This window comes from Pan paniscus, chromosome 21 (assembly GCF_029289425.2).
Source record: "Pan paniscus chromosome 21, NHGRI_mPanPan1-v2.0_pri, whole genome shotgun sequence".
Classification (NCBI taxonomy): Eukaryota; Metazoa; Chordata; class Mammalia; order Primates; family Hominidae; genus Pan; species Pan paniscus.
In genome coordinates, this window is record NC_073270.2 from 5,120,785 (window position 1) to 5,139,708 (window position 18,924).

The window sequence follows — 18,924 nt, forward strand, 5'->3', positions numbered from 1 at the left end:
CTTAGTGTAACTGTCAATTTCATGTCTGGCCTCTGGTGCCATGGGTCCTCTTGGTCCACTGTTTCCTGGGCTCCTTGCTGCTTTGTGGTGGCTGAGGGACTGGGTGGCTGGGAAAACAACCTACCCGGAATAGCAGGCTTGTTGGATGCAGGCCTCGTGGCACTTTCTTGGGGGAGGGCGGGACTATGTCCTGCCCACCAAATTGCCACTTCGGTGAGGCTGTGAAAGACCAACAGAAAGCCAGAGACAAGAGAAGGGGCAAGGGAAAGAGAGAGAGAGTGCCAGGGAAAAGCCAGGCAAAGGAGGGAGAGCAGAGGGTCCAGGGTTGTGTGTGCAAGTATCCTGGGGTCTGTGTGAGTATCCTGAGGTTTGTGTGAATATCTTGGGGTCCATGCAAGTATCTTCGGGTCCAGGCAAGTATCCAGGGTCCATGCAAGTATCTTGGGGTCCAGGCAAGTATCCTGGGGTCTGTGTGAGTATCCTGGGGGGTCTGTGTGAGTACCTTGGGGTCCAGGCAAGTATCCGGGGTCTGTGTGAGCCTCCTGGTATTGGCACCAGGTGGACCACAGCAGCTATGCCATGCTGAGCTGGTCCAGAATCAGCAGCCCCAAGCTCCAGTCTCTCCTGACTGTGGCCTTCTTGGTCATCTCCTCACTGGCTGCCTCTCATCTCCACTTTGGGGCCTGTGGTCAGGGAAGAAGCAGTGCCTAACAAGTTTGGGGGTGGGATTGAGAATTTCAGGGGCTTAAGATGGGCTCCCAGGTCTCCTGCCTGCTGGCGGGGACCCAAAATGCATCCCGCCCTTACTTTCTCCTTCCCTCCCTTTCTTCCTTTTTTCCTCCCTTCCTGCCACCTTCCCTTATTTATTCTTCCATCCCTCCCTGCCCCTTTGGAGGTGGCTCTTCTTGTCCAGGTCCTCAGAGAGGGAGGGAGAGGACTCCAGGTCCCCCCACCCACAACAGAGGGCAGAGTGTGATGAAAGCCCTGAGTGTCCCTTGGGGCAGGTGGGAAGTGAAGGCAGAGCCACTAAGCTGTGACACCTCCTCCCCCTGCAGGTTCCTAGAAGGTGAGCGCGGACGGTATGCAAAGTTGTGAATCCAGTGGTGACAGTGCGGATGACCCTCTCAGTCGCGGCCTACGGAGAAGGGGACAGCCTCGTGTGGTGGTGATCGGCGCCGGCTTGGCTGGCCTGGCTGCAGCCAAAGCACTTCTTGAGCAGGGTTTCACGGATGTCACTGTGCTTGAGGCTTCCAGCCACATCGGAGGCCGTGTGCAGAGTGTGAAACTTGGTAAGTGCCACCCAGTCCAGCCCAGCCACCTCCCCAGGTCACCTTTAGTCTCCTAATTCCCGTCTCTGCCTGAAATCTCATTATTTTAACTTCTGGGATAAATGTTCCATCATGCATCCTGCCTGGGCATTTTCCAGAAGCTTCCTTCGCTCCTCGTGGCAGCCCTCTGAGGCGGGCATGGTAGGGCCCTGACTTTTACTTGTGGAGAATGCTGGCTTGCTTCTGACCTAGTGTTCACAGTGTTTAGGAGGGAGTGGACACCCAAGCTCTCTTGGTACTGAGTGGGCAAGTTTCTATTTCACAAGAAGTGAAATTCTTCTGCAAGGTCCTAGTAGTTGTTAACTTTTTGTGAATACTAATTGTGAATTAGTATAACATGACTGAGAGCTAGCCCTGGAGCAGTAGGATCCTGGGTTAGCAGAGATGAAAGGGGATTTTGGGCCTCCATATGTGTGATGGGCAGGTCTTGGGATTATCTGGGAAGTGGATCTATCTAGGTTGCAGAGCAATGAGGACCCTGGAGAAAGCAGCCAGGTAAGAGACTTGCCCTAGGGGTGGGCAGACTTTGCCAGGGATCTCAGAGAATGGGAAAATTGCCCGAAATCCCTAGGTCAGGGCTTCCCAACTGGGGGGTGGGTGGGGGGGATGGTGTCTGACCATTGAGGGGTTGGGTGGGTAGAAACCATGAAAATGACCCAGTGAGACCACACATGGCCTGGAATGTATGGCTACATTGATTCTCTAGAGGATCTTTTTTTTTTTTTTTTGAGACAGAGTCTCACTCTGTCACCCAGGCTGGAGTGTAGTGGCATGATCTTGGTTCACTGCAACCTCTGCTTCTGGGATTCAAGAGATTCTCCCGCCTCAGCCTCCGAAGTAGCTGGGATTATAGGTGTGTGCCACCATGTCTGGCTAATTTTTATATTTTTAGTAGAGACAAACGTTTCACCATGTTGGCCAGGCTGGTCTTGAACTCCTGACCTCAGGTGATCCACCTGCCTGGGCCTCTTGTAGAAACTTTGATCACGTTAAGTGTCTTCCCCTACAGCATTTCCTGCAAGGCATACCTAAAGTTGTCCCTTTTCCCCGGCACACACAAGAGTGTCTGCAGGGAAACAGACTTCACCTTCTCATGGGAGGAATGGCAAAGTCACGTTGCAAAGGGGTGTGTGTACAAAGATAGGAGGAATCATTGTGACTATCTTGGCAAAAAGTGTACCACATATATCTTGAAGCAGGCCTGCAAAAACAAAACAAAACACCCCCCAAAATTTCTATTTTCCTTTCATTGTTTCGGCTTCCCTGGGAGCTAGGTAGGGATGGGGAGGAATGGGAGAAGGAGACAGTTTCTGCAGCATCAGAAGAAGAAACTGAGGCCCAGGCACAGAGGCAACTTGCCTCAGAGTATATGATACCTTGGCTGGGGATGGGGTAGTAGACCTAGTTCCCAGGCCATCCCAACTTGGACCCACGAGATGTCCCCTGCCCCAGTCCGGCTCTCAGGGTTTTTTGTACTGTGTCAAAGGATGTAGAGGGCTTCACTTTCCCTGGAAATGTGCTTTAGATTGCTTTTTGGGGGAATCTTGCAAACTGGGATGTTTGGACTTCTCTCCTGCCCTATGCTGAATTTGGAGGGAGCCATTTTCTGTCTGGGAAATGCTTTAGATCTTGGAGCCACTGGGGATGTTGAAGAATTGAAAAAGGCCAGGTGGGGACCCTCAGGTACCCACAGTGCTTCTCCCCGGTGAGGAGGCACCAGTGAGGAAGTGGGGTCTGATATCTGGTGTTACCTGAGAAAAAGGTGGGACAGAAAAAGAAGAGCCTTCTAACTGGTCCAGTAAGGCCACTCTGGGACAAATCACAGAGTCATCCAAGGTGGCAGTTATCTTAGCTATAAGGTGGTTTTCAGTGGGAACTTTTCACTGAGGACCTTCGTTCGTTGCCAGCAGTGGAAGTTCAAGCTCTTTCCTGCCCTGTTGTAGGGTGGAAAGACCCTCTTGGAGGAAGGAGGGGGAAGCAGTGCTGGCCCTCTCTGGAGAAGTCCCTAAGCCTCTAAGGGCCTGCTGTTGTCACCCTCAGGACACGCCACCTTTGAGCTGGGAGCCACCTGGATCCATGGCTCCCATGGGAACCCTATCTATCATCTAGCAGAAGCCAACGGCCTCCTGGAAGAGACAACCGATGGGGAACGCAGCGTGGGCCGCATCAGCCTCTATTCCAAGAATGGCGTGGCCTGCTACCTTACCAACCACGGCCGCAGGATCCCCAAGGACGTGGTTGAGGAATTCAGCGATTTATACAACGAGGTAAGGTGTGAGCAGAGTAGCTGGGCGTAAGGGCATGGGGAGACCTGGGAGGTCTGTGATTCTGGTCGTGTCTCTGCACACTCCCTGGGCCTTGCATTTGGTAAAACCAGGATAATGTGAGGGTAAAATGAAGATATTCAGTGGGATAGAACTGATTTTTATATATTGATTTGTTACCTTGCTAAATTATTTTTAATTCTAATAATACATCTATTATGTTAATTGTATTAATTTATATTCTAATAATATTTTGGAATTTATGTATATAACTGTACACAAAAAATGAGAATTTTGTCTTTTTTTCCTTTCTAGTCATTAGACCAGCATTTATCCAGTAGAACTTTCCACAGTGATGGTGATGTTTTAGACCTTCACTCTGCAGTGTGGTAGTCACTAGCCACATTTGGCTCTTGAGCACTTGAAATGATGCAAGTAAAACCGAGGAACTGAATATTTAATTTTTTGTTGTTGTTGTTTGTTTTTGAGATGGAGTCTCGCTCTGTCGTCCAGGCTGGAGTGCAGTGGCGCGATCTCAGCTCACTGTAACCTCTACCTCTCTGGTTCAAGCGACTCTCCTGCCTCAGCCTCCTGAGTAGCTGGGATTACAGGCGCGTGGCATGCCCAGCTAATTTTTGTATTTTTAGTAGAGATGGGGTTTCACCATGTTGTTCAGGTTGGTCTCGAGCTCCTGACTTCATGATCAGCCTACCTTGGCCTCCCAAAGTGCTGGGATTATAGGCGTGAGCCACTGCGCCCAGCCTAATTTCTTAATTTTAAATTGCTACAGGTGTCTAGTAGCTTCTGTGTTGGATAGCACAGCTGTAGACAGTTTTATTTTTTTCTTGCCTTATTGCACTGGTTAGTATCTCAGTGCAGTGTTGGATAGAAGTGGCAATGGCACACATCCTTGTTTTATTCAGATTTTTAAAAAATTATTAATATTGTTAGTATTCTTTAGCTGTGTGAACTGCACTGAACAAGCAAAGTAATGTGTAGGCCCTGTCATCTGATAGCTTGTCATTTGTAGTGTAATGAATGATCCTTCACTCCAGGTCAGTAATTTGGCCAGCAAACACCTATTATGCATTTTCTTTTCTTTCTTTCTTTTTTTTTTTTTGAGACGGAGTTTCGCTCTTGTTGTCCAGGCTAGAGTACGATGGCACGATCTCAGCTCACCGCAACCTCCGCCTCCCAGGTTCAAGCGATTCTCCTGCCTCAGTCTCCTGAGTAGCTGGGATTACAGGCATGTACCACCATGCCCAGCTAATTTTGTATTTTTAGTAGAAACGGGGTTTTACCATGTTGGTCAGGCTGGTCTCGAACTCCTGACCTCAGGTGATCCGCCCACCTTGGCCTCCCAAAGTGCTGGGATTACAAGCGTGAGCCACCTCGCCCAGCCTATTGTGCATTTTCTAATCTCTTGGGCATGAGAAAGGAGACATGACCCTTGCTTTGGGGTGGTCCCTGCTCTATGAAGGACAGGCACACTTGGTGTCATGTGTGTGCACCAACAAGGTACGTTGTGTTGTGCATTCTCACTCATGTGCAAAGAGACTGAATTGTTAATGGGTCAAATAAGAACTAGTATTCTTCAAAACAGACCTTTCTTTTCTGCTGGAAATCAGCCCCAGCCTGATTCCCAGGTTATTGTGAGTGATTCAAACATGGATGCCTCTTGAAAATGACTTTCGGGGCCTGTGGTTTGTTCTTTTAAATGTTGTTAAAAGTAGATCATCATCAAATTCTGCTGGTGGGTTTGATTTTTGAAAGTCAAGAGAGTGCGTTGTGGATATGGAGTGGATATGGTGGATTATCTGGGTGGTGATGTTTTGAGTCAAAAGGATAAGGCGTAACCCTGATGTCAAGATTTCTTTGTGTGGCTTTTAACCAATCCTAGAGGCCATTCTGAGGAGGTGTGCTCTAAGCATGTGAAACCTTGCCTCAGTGTGGCTTCATAATAAATATGCAGCCCCCAAAGATGATGACGTTGAAGAGCCACTCATCTGAATGTATTTTATTTATTAACAAATACATGAGTTTGTGCAATAGTATCATCTAGAGCTTAGTTTCTGGAGTAAGACTGCCTTGATCAAATACCAGTTCTACCATTTATTAGCTGTGGAATCTTGAGCAGGTTATTGAGCCTCTCTGAGCCTTACTTTCCTCTTCTGTAAAATGGGCATGGTGGTACTTACCTCATAGTATTATGAGGATTGAATGAGAGCCAATGATAAGTGCTTAATGAGAATTGGGGTGAGTATTATTAGCTGTCACAGACCTGTCCGATTTTCCTTGGGTCACATTGGGAAGGTGTCGAATAACCCAGGAGAGGAGACTGTGCCATGTGATACACCCATGTTCGGTGAAGGCTGCCCTCGATGGTGGCTGATACAAAGAGTCATGTCGATGGACTAAATTCGTTACTCCTCAGCTGGGCATTTTGGCCTCTAGTTAACATAAGCTAAGGACTGGCTACCATGTTGCTTATCGCCCAAGGGAAGAACCCAGGGAGGAGGCAAATTGAAAGCCTGACCCTCGGCAGTGGTCCTGGGTGAAGAATTTGCTGAGGACTCCAGCTAAGGCTCACCACTCAGCATCTCCTGATTGCAGGGAGGCAAGATGAAACCATTTCCCTCACTTTCTTCTTTATAATTTAGTCTCCAGAGATAAGTTTAATTCATGTCTGTGTCTCAGGTGGAGGCCTTCCCCTTGAGTGAGATGGTGGTGGTGGCGGGTGGTGGACATCACTGTGCTTTGCCATCTTCCTTCACCCTGTGGCCCCAGGGCCTAGCCCAGGGCTGGGGGACAGGGCAGACACCATTCCCAGACATGTGTGCTGACCACACTGACTTTAGGAAGGGAAACAAACCATTCATCAGCTCAGCCACAGGGGCTCGACCAAGGAGCCTCCATTAGCTGGTGTCCTGGGAATGACAGCTGTAGGCATGTGATCCTGCCGCCTTCTTGCTCACGGCCCTCCAGCGATGCCAGGGCCTTGGATCAAGTCCAGAGTCCTTGGAATAACTCTCAGTCCTTTATGCCCTGGACCCTGCCTGCCCTTCCAAAGTCGGCTCTCAGATCCTCTCTCCTTGCTGCCCCCTCCAGCAAAACCAAACCCCTTCAGGATTCCTGACTGCTTCTCCATCTTTGAGGTTGCTGTTCCCTCTGCCTGAAATGCTTTTCTTCTCCCTTTCCTCTCCACCCTGGCTGTCTCCCAGCTGCCCAGGGTTGTCTGCGTTGACCTCACAGCCCCGGGTTCTTTCCTATCACGGCAGCCCAATCGTGGACTGTCTCCCCAGCTGGAGTGAGGGGAGGGGCAGGGACTGTTTCGCCCACATTACAAGCTGTGTCCTGCACAGAGCCCGGTAAATGTTGAGTAAATGTTGCTTCTGGGGATCCCTGGACTGGCTTACTTCCTTCAGGGAGCTCTGCCCAGTGCTTAGTGGGGACTGTAGATGAGACAGGCACGAGGGTCGGGCGGGCAGTCAGACCCCTTTCCAAGCGACTGATCGTCGTTACCTGTTGAGGAGGTGTGGGCTGGAGTTCTTCCTGAAACGTGCCCGTGAAATGCGTCTCCCTTCCTTGGCACACTGGGGCCTCCTGAGACCCTGGCTTTTGTGTTCCTGTCTTCCCCACAGCGTCTCAGCTTCCTTACTCGTGGCTGAGGCCTGAAGCAAAGGGGGTGCTTTGTACGGAGCTGCACAGGCCCAGGGAGGTGTCTCCAGTCGTCAGGGGCCCTTCTGCTGGCCAGGCCACAGCTCCAGACTGCCCTCTTGGGAGCAGGCAAAACAGACACACTTGGGCAGGGGTGACAGGGAAAGTGCATGTATCGTTCTTGGAACAGGTAAATGTGTGCAAATGCCCATCCTCCAGTGGGAGGTGGAGCCCATGGAGGCCCATGCAGAGTCCATGAGGGGTGGCTTCTTTCCCACAGACTGTATGGGCACGAAATGTTTCACATTGTCCTAAGTGAGGGCCCAACAAGAAAACCTCCGGGGCTTATCCCACCTCCCCGACAGGCCGGAGGCGAGGAGGTGGCTGCCCAGGGCCTTGGCTGTTGGTGCAGCATTGAGTGCAACATCGGATCCCTACGGGACAGAGACCAGGGGCTCAGTGCATCCAGGGGACACCTGGGAACTGGTGGGTTTGGGTTGGGGGCCTTCTGTTTGAGATGGAGGTGTGATGAGGTGTTTTCAGTCTCATGGGGTCTCTCTGGCAGGTCTATAACTTGACCCAGGAGTTCTTCCGGCATGATAAACCAGTCAATGCTGAAAGTCAAAATAGCGTGGGGGTGTTCACCCGAGAGGAGGTGCGTAACCGCATCAGGAATGACCCTGACGACCCAGAGGCTACCAAGCGCCTGAAGCTTGCCATGATCCAGCAGTACCTGAAGGTATCTTGAGGAAGACGGATTCTGGGGGCGTCTGGGTCTGAGGAGGGCTGCACTGCTCCTACCCCTGCCCAACCCTGGCGGTCACCTGGCTTCTCCTTGGGTCTTCCCGCAGGTGGAGAGCTGTGAGAGCAGCTCACACAGCATGGATGAGGTGTCCCTGAGCGCCTTCGGGGAGTGGACCGAGATCCCCGGCGCTCACCACATCATCCCCTCGGGCTTCATGCGGGTTGTGGAGCTGCTGGCGGAGGGCATCCCTGCCCACGTCATCCAGCTAGGGAAACCTGTCCGCTGCATTCACTGGGACCAGGCCTCAGCCCGCCCCAGAGGCCCTGAGATTGAGCCCCGGGGTGAGGGCGACCACAATCACGACGCTGGGGAGGGTGGCCAGGGTGGAGAGGAGCCCCGGGGGGGCAGGTGGGATGAGGATGAGCAGTGGCCGGTGGTGGTGGAGTGCGAGGACTGTGAGCTGATCCCGGCGGACCACGTGATTGTGACCGTGTCGCTGGGCGTGCTGAAGAGGCAGTACACCAGTTTCTTCCGGCCAGGCCTGCCCACAGAGAAGGTGGCTGCCATCCACCGCCTGGGCATTGGCACCACCGACAAGATCTTTCTGGAATTCGAGGAGCCCTTCTGGGGCCCTGAGTGCAACAGCCTACAGTTTGTGTGGGAGGACGAGGCGGAGAGCCACACCCTCACCTACCCACCTGAGCTCTGGTACCGCAAGATCTGCGGCTTTGATGTCCTCTACCCGCCTGAGCGCTACGGCCATGTGCTGAGCGGCTGGATCTGCGGGGAGGAGGCCCTCGTCATGGAGAAGTGTGATGACGAGGCAGTGGCCGAGATCTGCACGGAGATGCTGCGTCAGTTCACAGGTGCGCCACGTGCCCCACGACCCGCTTCCCCCACCCTGCTTCTTCCTCACCTGCCCTCCTCTGGTGGACCCGTGGCAGCTCTCTCCTCCCCAGACCGTGAAGCTCGGATGCTGTGCCCCACGGGAGAGCCACTGCAGGGTGCCACATTCAGCCAAAGGCTCTTCAATTGCTGACAGTTTAGAACTTGAAACACTCAGAATTATGGGCGCTGTGTCTCTTCCCCCTTTCTAAGGGCTGATGGTAAAACACTCAGAGATCACCGCCCATTGTGCTCTGTTGCTAAGAGCTGGATTTGCCTTTTACTCTCTGAGTCTTTCAGCTCAACATTCTTCACCCACTCTTCCAGGAGGACCTCACGAGAACCCCCGATATTAGGCGGGGAAACATGATTATGTGTCATGTGTTTTCAGGTAGATAGGAAAAGTAAGGCGGAGCGTTTTGCCGGGGGTCACAGGAGGCGCTGAGTGGGTACACAGCTCGAGCCCCAGCCTCCCCCCTTCCTCTTCTATCCTCCGTGCCTACCCCTGGCAGTCTGGTCCTCCCGGAGCCCTGGAGGTGGGGTGGGGGGTTGTCCCTTTGGGGTCATCTTCCATATGCAGCCATGTCTTATCCTCCCTCCTCTTGGCTTTTCTGACTCCCCATCAGGGAACCCCAACATTCCAAAACCTCGGCGAATCTTGCGCTCGGCCTGGGGCAGCAACCCTTACTTCCGCGGCTCCTATTCATACACGCAGGTGGGCTCCAGCGGGGCGGATGTGGAGAAGCTGGCCAAGCCCCTGCCGTACACGGAGAGCTCAAAGACAGCGGTAAGCGGGGCGTTTGGGGTGAGGAGGGGAGTTGTGGGTGTATTTTGTATGTGTGTCCGGTCCAGGGTGAGGAGGGCTAGGGTAGTGTTCACTAAGGGGTGCTCAGGTGAGGCAGGGATGGAGTAGCTTCTGTAATGAGAGAGAACACAAGGAAAAAAGTGTGCACTTAATATCTGGAAGAAAAAATGGAATCAAATTGAAACTTAAAATGTTTTCTTGATGTTATGAAAACTGAGCTATTCCGTGCTGTGCTGGCCAATACGGTAGCTATCAGCCACTTTCAATTTAAATTAATTTATTAAAAATTTAAATTAATACAGTATTTTTTTTTTTTCTTTTTTGAGACAGGGTCTTGCTCTGTCTACACTTCAGGCTGGGGTATAGTGGTGCGATCACAGCTCACTGCAGCCTTGACCTCCTGGGCTCAAGTGATCCTCCCACCTCAGCCTCCCAACTAGCTGGGACCACAGGCATGCCGGCACGCCACCATGTCCAGCTAATTTTTGTATTTTTTTTTTTTTTTTTTTGTAGAGACGGGGTTTCATCATACTGCTAGGCTGGTCTTGAACTCTTGGGCTCAAGCTGTCCTCCCGCCTCAACCTCCTGAAGTGCTAGGATTATAGGAATGAGCCACCACACTTGGCCAATACAGTAAAGTTTTTGTTCCTTGGTTGCACTAGTCACATTTCAAGTTCAACAGCCACATGTGGCTAGAGGTTACCATAGTAAAGTACATAGCGATAGGAATGTCCTATTGGACAGCACTGATTCAATGGAAATGTTTTCCCAATATATTTTAGAAAATAAAGTTTAGATTACTGATGCTCCACAATTATGCCAACTGTGCACTAAAAAAAAAAAAAAATCTGAAATATATATTTTTGCTCCCATGAAGTGGATTTTGAGTTTCCCCCATCAAGTAGACACACACAGTAAATGTTAAAACTCAACAGAGTTATATTTAAAACAATTATTTGGCATAATTGGTGAAGAAGAGTTCAGTCAACCAGCATCTACTGTGCCTGCCCAACGGTGCTCAGATGGAGAGAGAAAAGGGCTGGTGTTTAAAGAGAGAGAGAGGTCCTCAGAAAGGCCCTTTCTGCTGCCACAGCCATCCTCCTAAAAAGCAAATCTTCTCTTTTCACTTGCATCGGTTAGGACTAGTGCATGTAGCAAAAAGCAAAGCAAAGCAAACACAACTGTGACTTAAACAAGGAAAATCAAAAGGAAATCTGCAGGCAGGCAGCAGGATCCCATATCATTAGCACCTGGCTCTCATCTTCAAGACCATCTTGTGGTCCAAGAGGGCTGCAGAAGCTCCAGTTCTCACATCTGCATCTTAGGCTAGAAGGAAGAGGAAAGGCAGATGGCAAGAAGGGAACCCTTGGAGCTGAGTCAGCTGTGTCTCTAAGCAACAGTGCACTTTAATGCTTATTGGCCAGAACATAGACACATGACTGCACCTAGCTGCTACAGAGGCTGGGCAGTATCATTTTTATTCTGGATGGCAATGGACCCAGTTAAAAATCAGGACTTTGTTATTGAGGAGAAAGAGGAGAATGGTTGGATGTGGGAGTGGTCCCAGCTACTTGGGAGGCTGAGGTGGGAGGATCACTTGAGCCCAGGAGGTCAAGGCTGACACAGTATACAACACCCCTTTCAGTGTAACAGCCTCTGTGGGCTCCTTGGTGGTGGGATACAGCCTCACTACTCAGGGTAGGTAGATCAGTACCAGCCTCACCTGGGAGCTAGTTAGAAATGCAGATTCTCAGCCTGGCCAACATGGCGAAACCCTGTCTCTACTAAAAATACAAAATTAGCCAGGCGTGGTGGTGCACACCTGTAGTTCTAGCTACTTGGGAGGCTGAGGCATGAGAATTGCTTGAACCCGGGAGGCGGAGGTTGCAGTGAGCTGAGATCATGCCATTGCACTCCAGCCTGGGTGACAGAGCGAGACCCTGTCTCAAAACAAAAACCAAAAAACAACAACCCCTCCCGCCCTAAACACACCCACACACAAATAAATAAATAAATAAAAAGAAATGCAGACTCTCAGCCCACCCCAGACCTGCTGGATTAAAAACTGCATTCTGGCCAGGGATGCAGGCTTCTGCCCATAATCCCAGCACTATGGGAGGCTGAAGTGGGAGGATGGTTTGAGCTCAGGAGTTCAAGACCAGCCTGGGCAACAAAGTAAGACCTCCATCTCAACAAAAAATTAAAAAAAAAATTAGCCAGGTGTGGTGGTGTGTGCCTGTAGTCCCAACTACTTAGGAGGCTTAGATGGGAGGATTGCTTGAGCCCAGGAAGTTGAGGCTGCAGTGGAGCTGTGATCGTGTTACTGCACTCCAACTGGGGCAATAGAGTGAGACACTGTCTCAAAAATAATAAATAAAAACTGCATTTTATCAGGATCCACAGCTGGTGCCTTGCACCTTGAATTTGAGAGGAGCTAGGATAAAGTCCAAATGCAAACTTGGGGTGCAAGAACTTGTACCTTGCCTAGACCTCACCTAGACAGCCTGCTTTCTCAAGGCCGAGCCCTGGCTGTACCAAAATTCTCACTGTCCCCCGAGCAAGGCCTGCTTTGGTACATTTTTGCCCCCACCTTTCCCTCTGTCTGAAATGTCCTTTGCCTGTCCGTTCACTCAGCATCTTCCGAGAACCAGTTCAAAGGTCCTGTCCTCTGGGAAGCTTTGTGGGATCCCCTGACACTGGGCCTCTTTTCTGGGCTTTCGGCGCCTTGTGCAAACACCCATTCCATCACGTATGACGCTGTTTAGTAATTGGGTTTCATGTCTGGCTTCCTCACCAGCATGGAAGCTCCACAAAGCAGCAGCCTGGTCACCTTTTCTCTTCCAAGTGCCCAGAACAGCCCCTGGATGCTAACAGGGGCGCCGTAAAGGTTTGTCAAATTACCACCGACTTTACCGAGTGCTTTGTTCTTCCAGGTTCTAAGTGCTTTAGATACATGATTTCCCTTAATCCTTACAACCACCCTCCGAAGTAGGTGGTATAAACCCATTTGGAAGATGAGAAAAGCAAGGCTTAGGGAGGTTAAACCACCTGCCTCAGGTTGACAAGTAAGAGGCACAAAGAGCCTTTGAGACCACAGAGCCGGGACTCCTAATGGCCTCAAGACAGAAAGAGCTGAGGGAAGAAGCAGGGGAAAGTGGCCAGATAGGATGGGCAGCTCTTCATCCTGTGGAAGCAGCAGCACCTGCGTCTCAGAGCCTCTCTAATTTGTCATTGGGATGGGAGGTTCTGGTGGAGAGGGGTGGCCTTGTGGCCTTCTGGCCTTTGCTGCTCCTCCACCCTGACCTCCCCATCCCCGCCCCCCAGCCCATGCAGGTGCTGTTTTCCGGTGAGGCCACCCACCGCAAGTACTATTCCACCACCCACGGTGCTCTGCTGTCCGGCCAGCGTGAGGCTGCCCGCCTCATTGAGATGTACCGAGACCTCTTCCAGCAGGGGACCTGAGGGCTGTCCTCGCTGCTGAGAAGAGCCACTAACTCGTGACCTCCAGCCTGCCCCTTGCTGCCGTGTGCTCCTGCCTTCCTGATCCTCTGTAGAAAGGATTTTTATCTTCTCTGTAGAGCTAGCCGCCCTGACTGCCTTCAGACCTGGCCCTGTAGCTTTTCTTTTTCTCCAGGCTGGGCCGTGAGCAGGTGGGCCGTTGAGTTACCTCTGTGCTGGATCCCGTGCCCCCCTTGCCTACCCTCTGTCCCGCCTTGTTATTGTAAGTGCCTTCAATACTTTGCATTTTGGGATAATAAAAAAAGGCTCCCTCTCCTGCCCCTCAGCTTCCCTCTGGTTTTCTCAGCCTCTGTGTATGTGTGTGTGTTTATTTCTGTCACGCCGCCTTTGAGTGAGAGGGAGAAGGTTGGGGAGCCCTGGCCTGGCTGTGTCCCCAGAGGGAAGGTGCTGCTTTTACTGGAAGGGATGTCCCCTCCCCCCATCTGTTGGGGTGTTTACCTTCCTGCCAGTAAGGCCCCTCAGGAATACGGGCCTCTCACTGTACACCTGCTCCTTCAGGTCTGGCCTGAGTCTGCCTGCTGGCCCTTTTTTTGCTGGACTTCTCTGAGTTTAACTGAGTGACACACTGCCTGGAGTGAAGGAGTTCTGTGGGGGGGGGACCCCAGTGGTGGTGGCTCCATGCCAAGCCTAGGTATGTTCATTGTTTTTTTTTTTTTTTTTTTTTTGAGACGGAGTCTCGCTCTGTCGCCCAGGCTGGAGTGCAATGGCGCAATCTTGGCTCACTGCAACCTCTGCCTCCTGGGTTCAAGCAGTTCTCTGCCTCAGCCTCCTGAGTATCTGGGATTACAGGCGCCCGCCACCACGCCTGGATAATTTTTGTATTTTTAGTATTTTTGTAGTTTCACCATCTTGGCCAGGCTGGTCTTGAACTCCTGACCTCAGGTGATCTACCCGCCTTGGCCTCCCAAAGTGCTGGGATTACAGGGGTGAGCCACCGCACCTGGCTTGTTCATTGTTAATTAGCGTCACCTGGCCACTGGGCTGTGGGTCTGGCCCCTGGGGTGGCCTTCTTTTGAACCTCTGGGCAGATGGTCATTCTGGGCTTTATTTTTTGGCAGGGGGAATATCCTAAGGCCTGCCATTTATTGGGGAATAGATTTTTTTTCTCTTCAGCTGGGTTCAGTGCTCCCAACACTTTGGGAGGCTAAGGTGGGAGGATCACTTGAGCCCAGGAGTCTGACGCTGCAGTGAGCCATGATTGCACCACTGCACTCCAGCTTGGGTGACAGAGTGAGACCCTGTCTCAGAAAAATAAAAGAAGGTGTTATTTGTAATCCTTTACATGTAAGCTGTCAAGCATCTCAGTATTAAGGAATAATTCACACACCAAATATAAAGCAATCAATACTTTCCTTTACATACTAGGCATCTAGAAAAGGGTCCTAGGCTGGACATGGTGGCTTATGCCTGTAATCCCACCAATTTGGGAGGCTGAGGCAGGAGGATTGCTTGAGCCTGGGAACTTGAAACCAGCCTGGGCAACACAGTGAGACCCCATCTCTACAGATGTCTTTAAAAAAAGAAAAACTTCTTTTTCTTCTCTTTTTGCTGAGTAAAAAGACACATCTACCCCCTTATATATACTCACCCACATATATAGGTACACATACCTACATATACTCACCACTACACCTTACACATAACCCACATGACATATACAGGTACACACACCTACATACACTCACCTCTCTACCCTACACATATACCTACCTACATACACACACACACAGAACCTTAAAGAACAGTCATTTTGTTACCCCACATTTCTAGTGATGAAATTTGAATTCAGATCCACATGGCTCTGTCTATGTGGTTTAAGCCCAAAAGCTATATAAGAATACACTAAAATGTCCCCATTCACACTGTCCCCAGTCATCTTAAAGAACAGTTAGTCATTTTGTTATCCTAGATTTCTAGTGATGAAATTTGAATTCTACAGAGTTGAAGGGTGGGGTGATGGGGAGAAGTTACGAAGAGCTTAGGTCAGGTCCCCTTCATGGACATTTAGGGCCCTGCCCTTGACAGGACATGACAGCCCCTTCCTCCTCCCAGGTGACTGATTGATTGATTGAGATAGCATCTCACTCTGTTGCCCAGGCTGGAGACAGTGGTGCGATCATGGCTTACTGCAGCCTCAGACTCCTGGGCTTAAATGATCCCCCTTACTCAGGAGTAGCTGGGACTACAGGCATGTGCCACCATGCCTGGCTAATTTTTATTTTTATTTTTTTGTAGAGAGAGTGTCTCATTATATTGCCCAGGCTGGTAGGTTGTGATGGAGATGTCTAACACACAGACACACGTACACACATGCTTACCTGCATCCACTTACGCACACACACCTACATGCACAAACCTCACAGACATTTTGCTTTGCCAGGGTTGATCTGCCAGAAATCTTCATGGAGCTTATATCAAGGGATTCATACCCACCTGCTGGCATAACTGAAAAATGTCTAAATATATATATGAATTTTTTTTTTTTTTGAGACGGAGTTTCACTCAGTTGCTTAGGCTGGAGTGCAGTGGCATGATCCCGGCTCATTGCAACCTCCACCTCCCAGGCTCAAGCGATTCTCCTGCCTCAGCTTCCCGAGTAGCTGGGATTAAGGCACGAACCACCATGCCCAGCTAATTTTTCTATTTTAAATAGGAGTTGGGGTTTTGCTATATTGGCCAGACTGGTCTCAAACTCCTGACCTCAGGTGATCCACCCGCCTCGGACTCCCAAGGTGTTGGGATTACAGGCGTAGCCACTATGCCCGGCCTATATATGAAAAATTGTCTGAATAGAGGATCTGTTCATGCAGTTTAAGCCCAAAAGCTGTCCATGTGGATACAATACACTGAAATGTTCCCTCTCACAGTGTCCCCAGTCACTGTTGCCTCTCCCACAGCCCTAGGGGTATCCATTCCTAGATGTAAGTCAATATAAAAACACTCTTCTCCCTCCTTTTTATACAAAAGCACCAAAGTATTCATCTTGTCCTGATTTTGCTTGTTTTAGTTAACAATATGTCCTGTAGGCTGGGCACAGTGGCTCACACCTGTAGTCCCAGCACCTTGAGAGGCCAAGGTGGGCGGATCACCTGAGGTCAGGAGTTCAAGACAAGCCTGGCCAACATGGTGAAACCCCGTCTCTACTAAAAGTACAAAAAATTAGCCGGGTGTGCTGGTGCATACCTGTAATCCCAGCTACTCGGGAGGCTGAGGCAGGAGAATTGCTTGAACCCAGGAGGCGGAGGTTGCAGTGAGCCGAGATCGCGCCATTGCACTCCAGCCTGGGCAACAAGAGTGAAACTCTGTCTCAAAAACAAACAGAAAAACAAATAAAAAACCAAAAAAAAACCCACAATATGTCTTGGACATCTTTCTGTAATGGTACATAAACAGACAATGTAAATTTGGACCTTACTTTGGTCAAAGCATGTCTGTCTCCTCCCTGGCCCAGGGTCACTTTATGGAAGCCACCTTCTATTACCTGTTACCTTCCATGACTCATAGTCTGCTGTCTGCTTCTGACTCCTCAGTTGTTGGATTTCCCTATCCACTGCAGTGGGATGGAGACAAGCAGCCCCATCACATAAGTATCGGGGAAGAAAGTGATAAATAGGTTCTCAGCGTATAGGCAGAGGAATTTTAAAGGACTCCATGGTGGGGTGAAAGGTCTGGAAATGTTTACTTGGTGACTGCACTTCAGGGAGCTTCATGGGTGGGTAAGAGGGAGGGAGAGAATATTCACTTAGTGCCAATTGCCTGGCACTATGCCATGTGAATGTGATACTGATTTGACAGTGATGCCAACTCAGGCTTTATTTATTCCTGTGGGCAAATGAAACCTCAGAGAAGTTAAGTAACTTGCCCAGCGTTGCTCAGAGGTGCCGAGACATGAGCTGAAGTCTGTCTGACTGCGTGGCGTAGGCTCGTTCTATTGTATGATGAAAAGAAGAGGCTGGTGCCACCAAAAAAGCTTAAGGCCATTGCTGGAGAGAGTGGGTGTGGTACCACTGGGGGACTGTGGCAGAGTCAGCTAAAACTGGCCATGTGCTTGCCAGCATTCCCACCCCTGGGTATACACCCAAGAGAAAGGCGTGCAGGTGCTCACCAAACATATACACCAATGTGTCCACAGTAACATGGATCCTAACAGCTAAAAAACTGGAAACTGCCCTGATGTCCATCAACAGTAGAATGAATTCCAGTGCACTCACACAATGGAATACTATATAGCAATAAATAAAAGGAATGGATATTTGCAACAACATGGATTAACCTCAAAAATGTTATGTTGGCAGGGTATGATGGCTCATGTACCCCCAGCACTTTGAGAGGCCAAGGCAGGTGGATTGCTTGAGCTCAGGAGTTCAAGACCAGCCTGGGCAACAAGGCGAAACCCCGTCTCCACAAAAAATACAGAAATTAGCTGGGCATGGTGGTGCGTGCCTATAGTCTCAGCTACTGGGGAGGCTGAGGTGGGAGGAATGCTTGAACCCAGAAGGTTGGGTCCGCAGTGAGCTGTGATCATGCCACTGCACTCCAGCCTGAGCAACAGGGCAAGATTCCATCTCAAAACAGCAACAACAACAACAACACAACAAAAACCCTCAAAACATTATGTTGAGTTAAAGAAGCCAGACAAAAGGCTATGTACTATATGATTTCTTTTATGTAACGTTCAAGAACTTGCAAAACTAATCTACTGGTTGGAAATGAGGGGCTGGGGGTGGTGGCTGGGCAGGAGTGGGATGGGGGCACTTCCTGGGGTAACGGAAGTGTTCCACATCTTGATCTGGATGGTGGTTGCATGGGCATACACATTGGTAAAAATGCATCAAGTTATACATGGAAGAAAGTTTCAAGAGTCTGAGAATGCCTCCCTCCATTCTCCCATTCCAAAACATGGTCATATTGGCCCAGCTAATTTCCTCCTTGCAGCAGAGATGACACATCTGAGAGCAGATAAAGGGAGGAGGGGCCCTCTTAGGCCCCACTGGCTGCCTGGTGATAAGCAGTGACCTCAAATTAATATAGGATGTCACTGTTTACCAGCTCCATTGCCTGTATCCCCTTATCCTCTCTGCATCTGCAACCACGAAAGCGGGGTTGGGATTGTTCCACAGCAGAGGAAATGGAGGTTCTCGGAAGGACCTCGGGGAGGCCATGCAAGGCTACTCGGCTTGGAGAGGACATGACCTCGTGGGGAAGGGAGCAACCCGGGGAGGAAGCCGAGGGGGAGCCTTTGGACACACAGGCAGGGACAGGCGCCAGAGGGGGCACCTCCTGCAGTGTGCTGCCTCCACATCAATAATTGCATAATGTGAATACCATTTATGATTGACAGTTCCAAAAACCAAACTCACTCACTACAGGTGAGCAAGGAAGAGCAAGAGCCATTCAGAAGTGAGGAGGTATGACGTACAAGGAACACAGGATATGTTTCATGCTGTGATGAAGTTTCAAAATAGACTTGGCATAGATTGAAACCCAAAGGGCTCTATCAGAAGTGGCAAATGTGGCACGCTCAGGCCAACACCCACGCCAATGATTCCTATAAAATTCCCATTGCCTGGTAGAAGTTCACAGGAGAGGAAAGTTCTTTCCTGCACCAGGTTCTATGGAGAATTGGTTGCATGGTTTCTCGTGCTGTGGGCATCAGGGACTTCAGGTGAAGGTATTTAGCTGTGGCTTTGTGCAAACCTCAGAACTGTGTCCTCCAAGGGC

General features: G+C 50.2%; 1 protein-coding gene across 2 annotated transcripts in view; it reads left to right on the plus strand.

Moving 5' to 3' along the window:
- The window catches only part of SMOX (spermine oxidase), a 39,564-nt gene extending 26,096 nt beyond the window's left edge, over positions 1-13,468 (plus strand). The window contains exons 2-8 of one of the 2 annotated variants that reach the window (XM_003821328.4): positions 1,056-1,289; positions 3,369-3,595; positions 7,815-7,988; positions 8,101-8,860; positions 9,506-9,666; positions 12,482-12,571; positions 13,009-13,468. In XM_003821328.4, coding sequence (XP_003821376.1) covers positions 1,082-1,289; positions 3,369-3,595; positions 7,815-7,988; positions 8,101-8,860; positions 9,506-9,666; positions 12,482-12,571; positions 13,009-13,146 — 1,758 coding nt within the window. In that variant the 5' untranslated portion in view covers positions 1,056-1,081 and the 3' untranslated portion in view covers positions 13,147-13,468. The remainder of the gene's footprint in view (positions 1-1,055; positions 1,290-3,368; positions 3,596-7,814; positions 7,989-8,100; positions 8,861-9,505; positions 9,667-12,481; positions 12,572-13,008) is intronic. The other variant, XM_003821327.3, reaches the window with a different exon arrangement.
- The last annotated feature ends 5,456 nt before the right edge of the window (positions 13,469-18,924 follow it).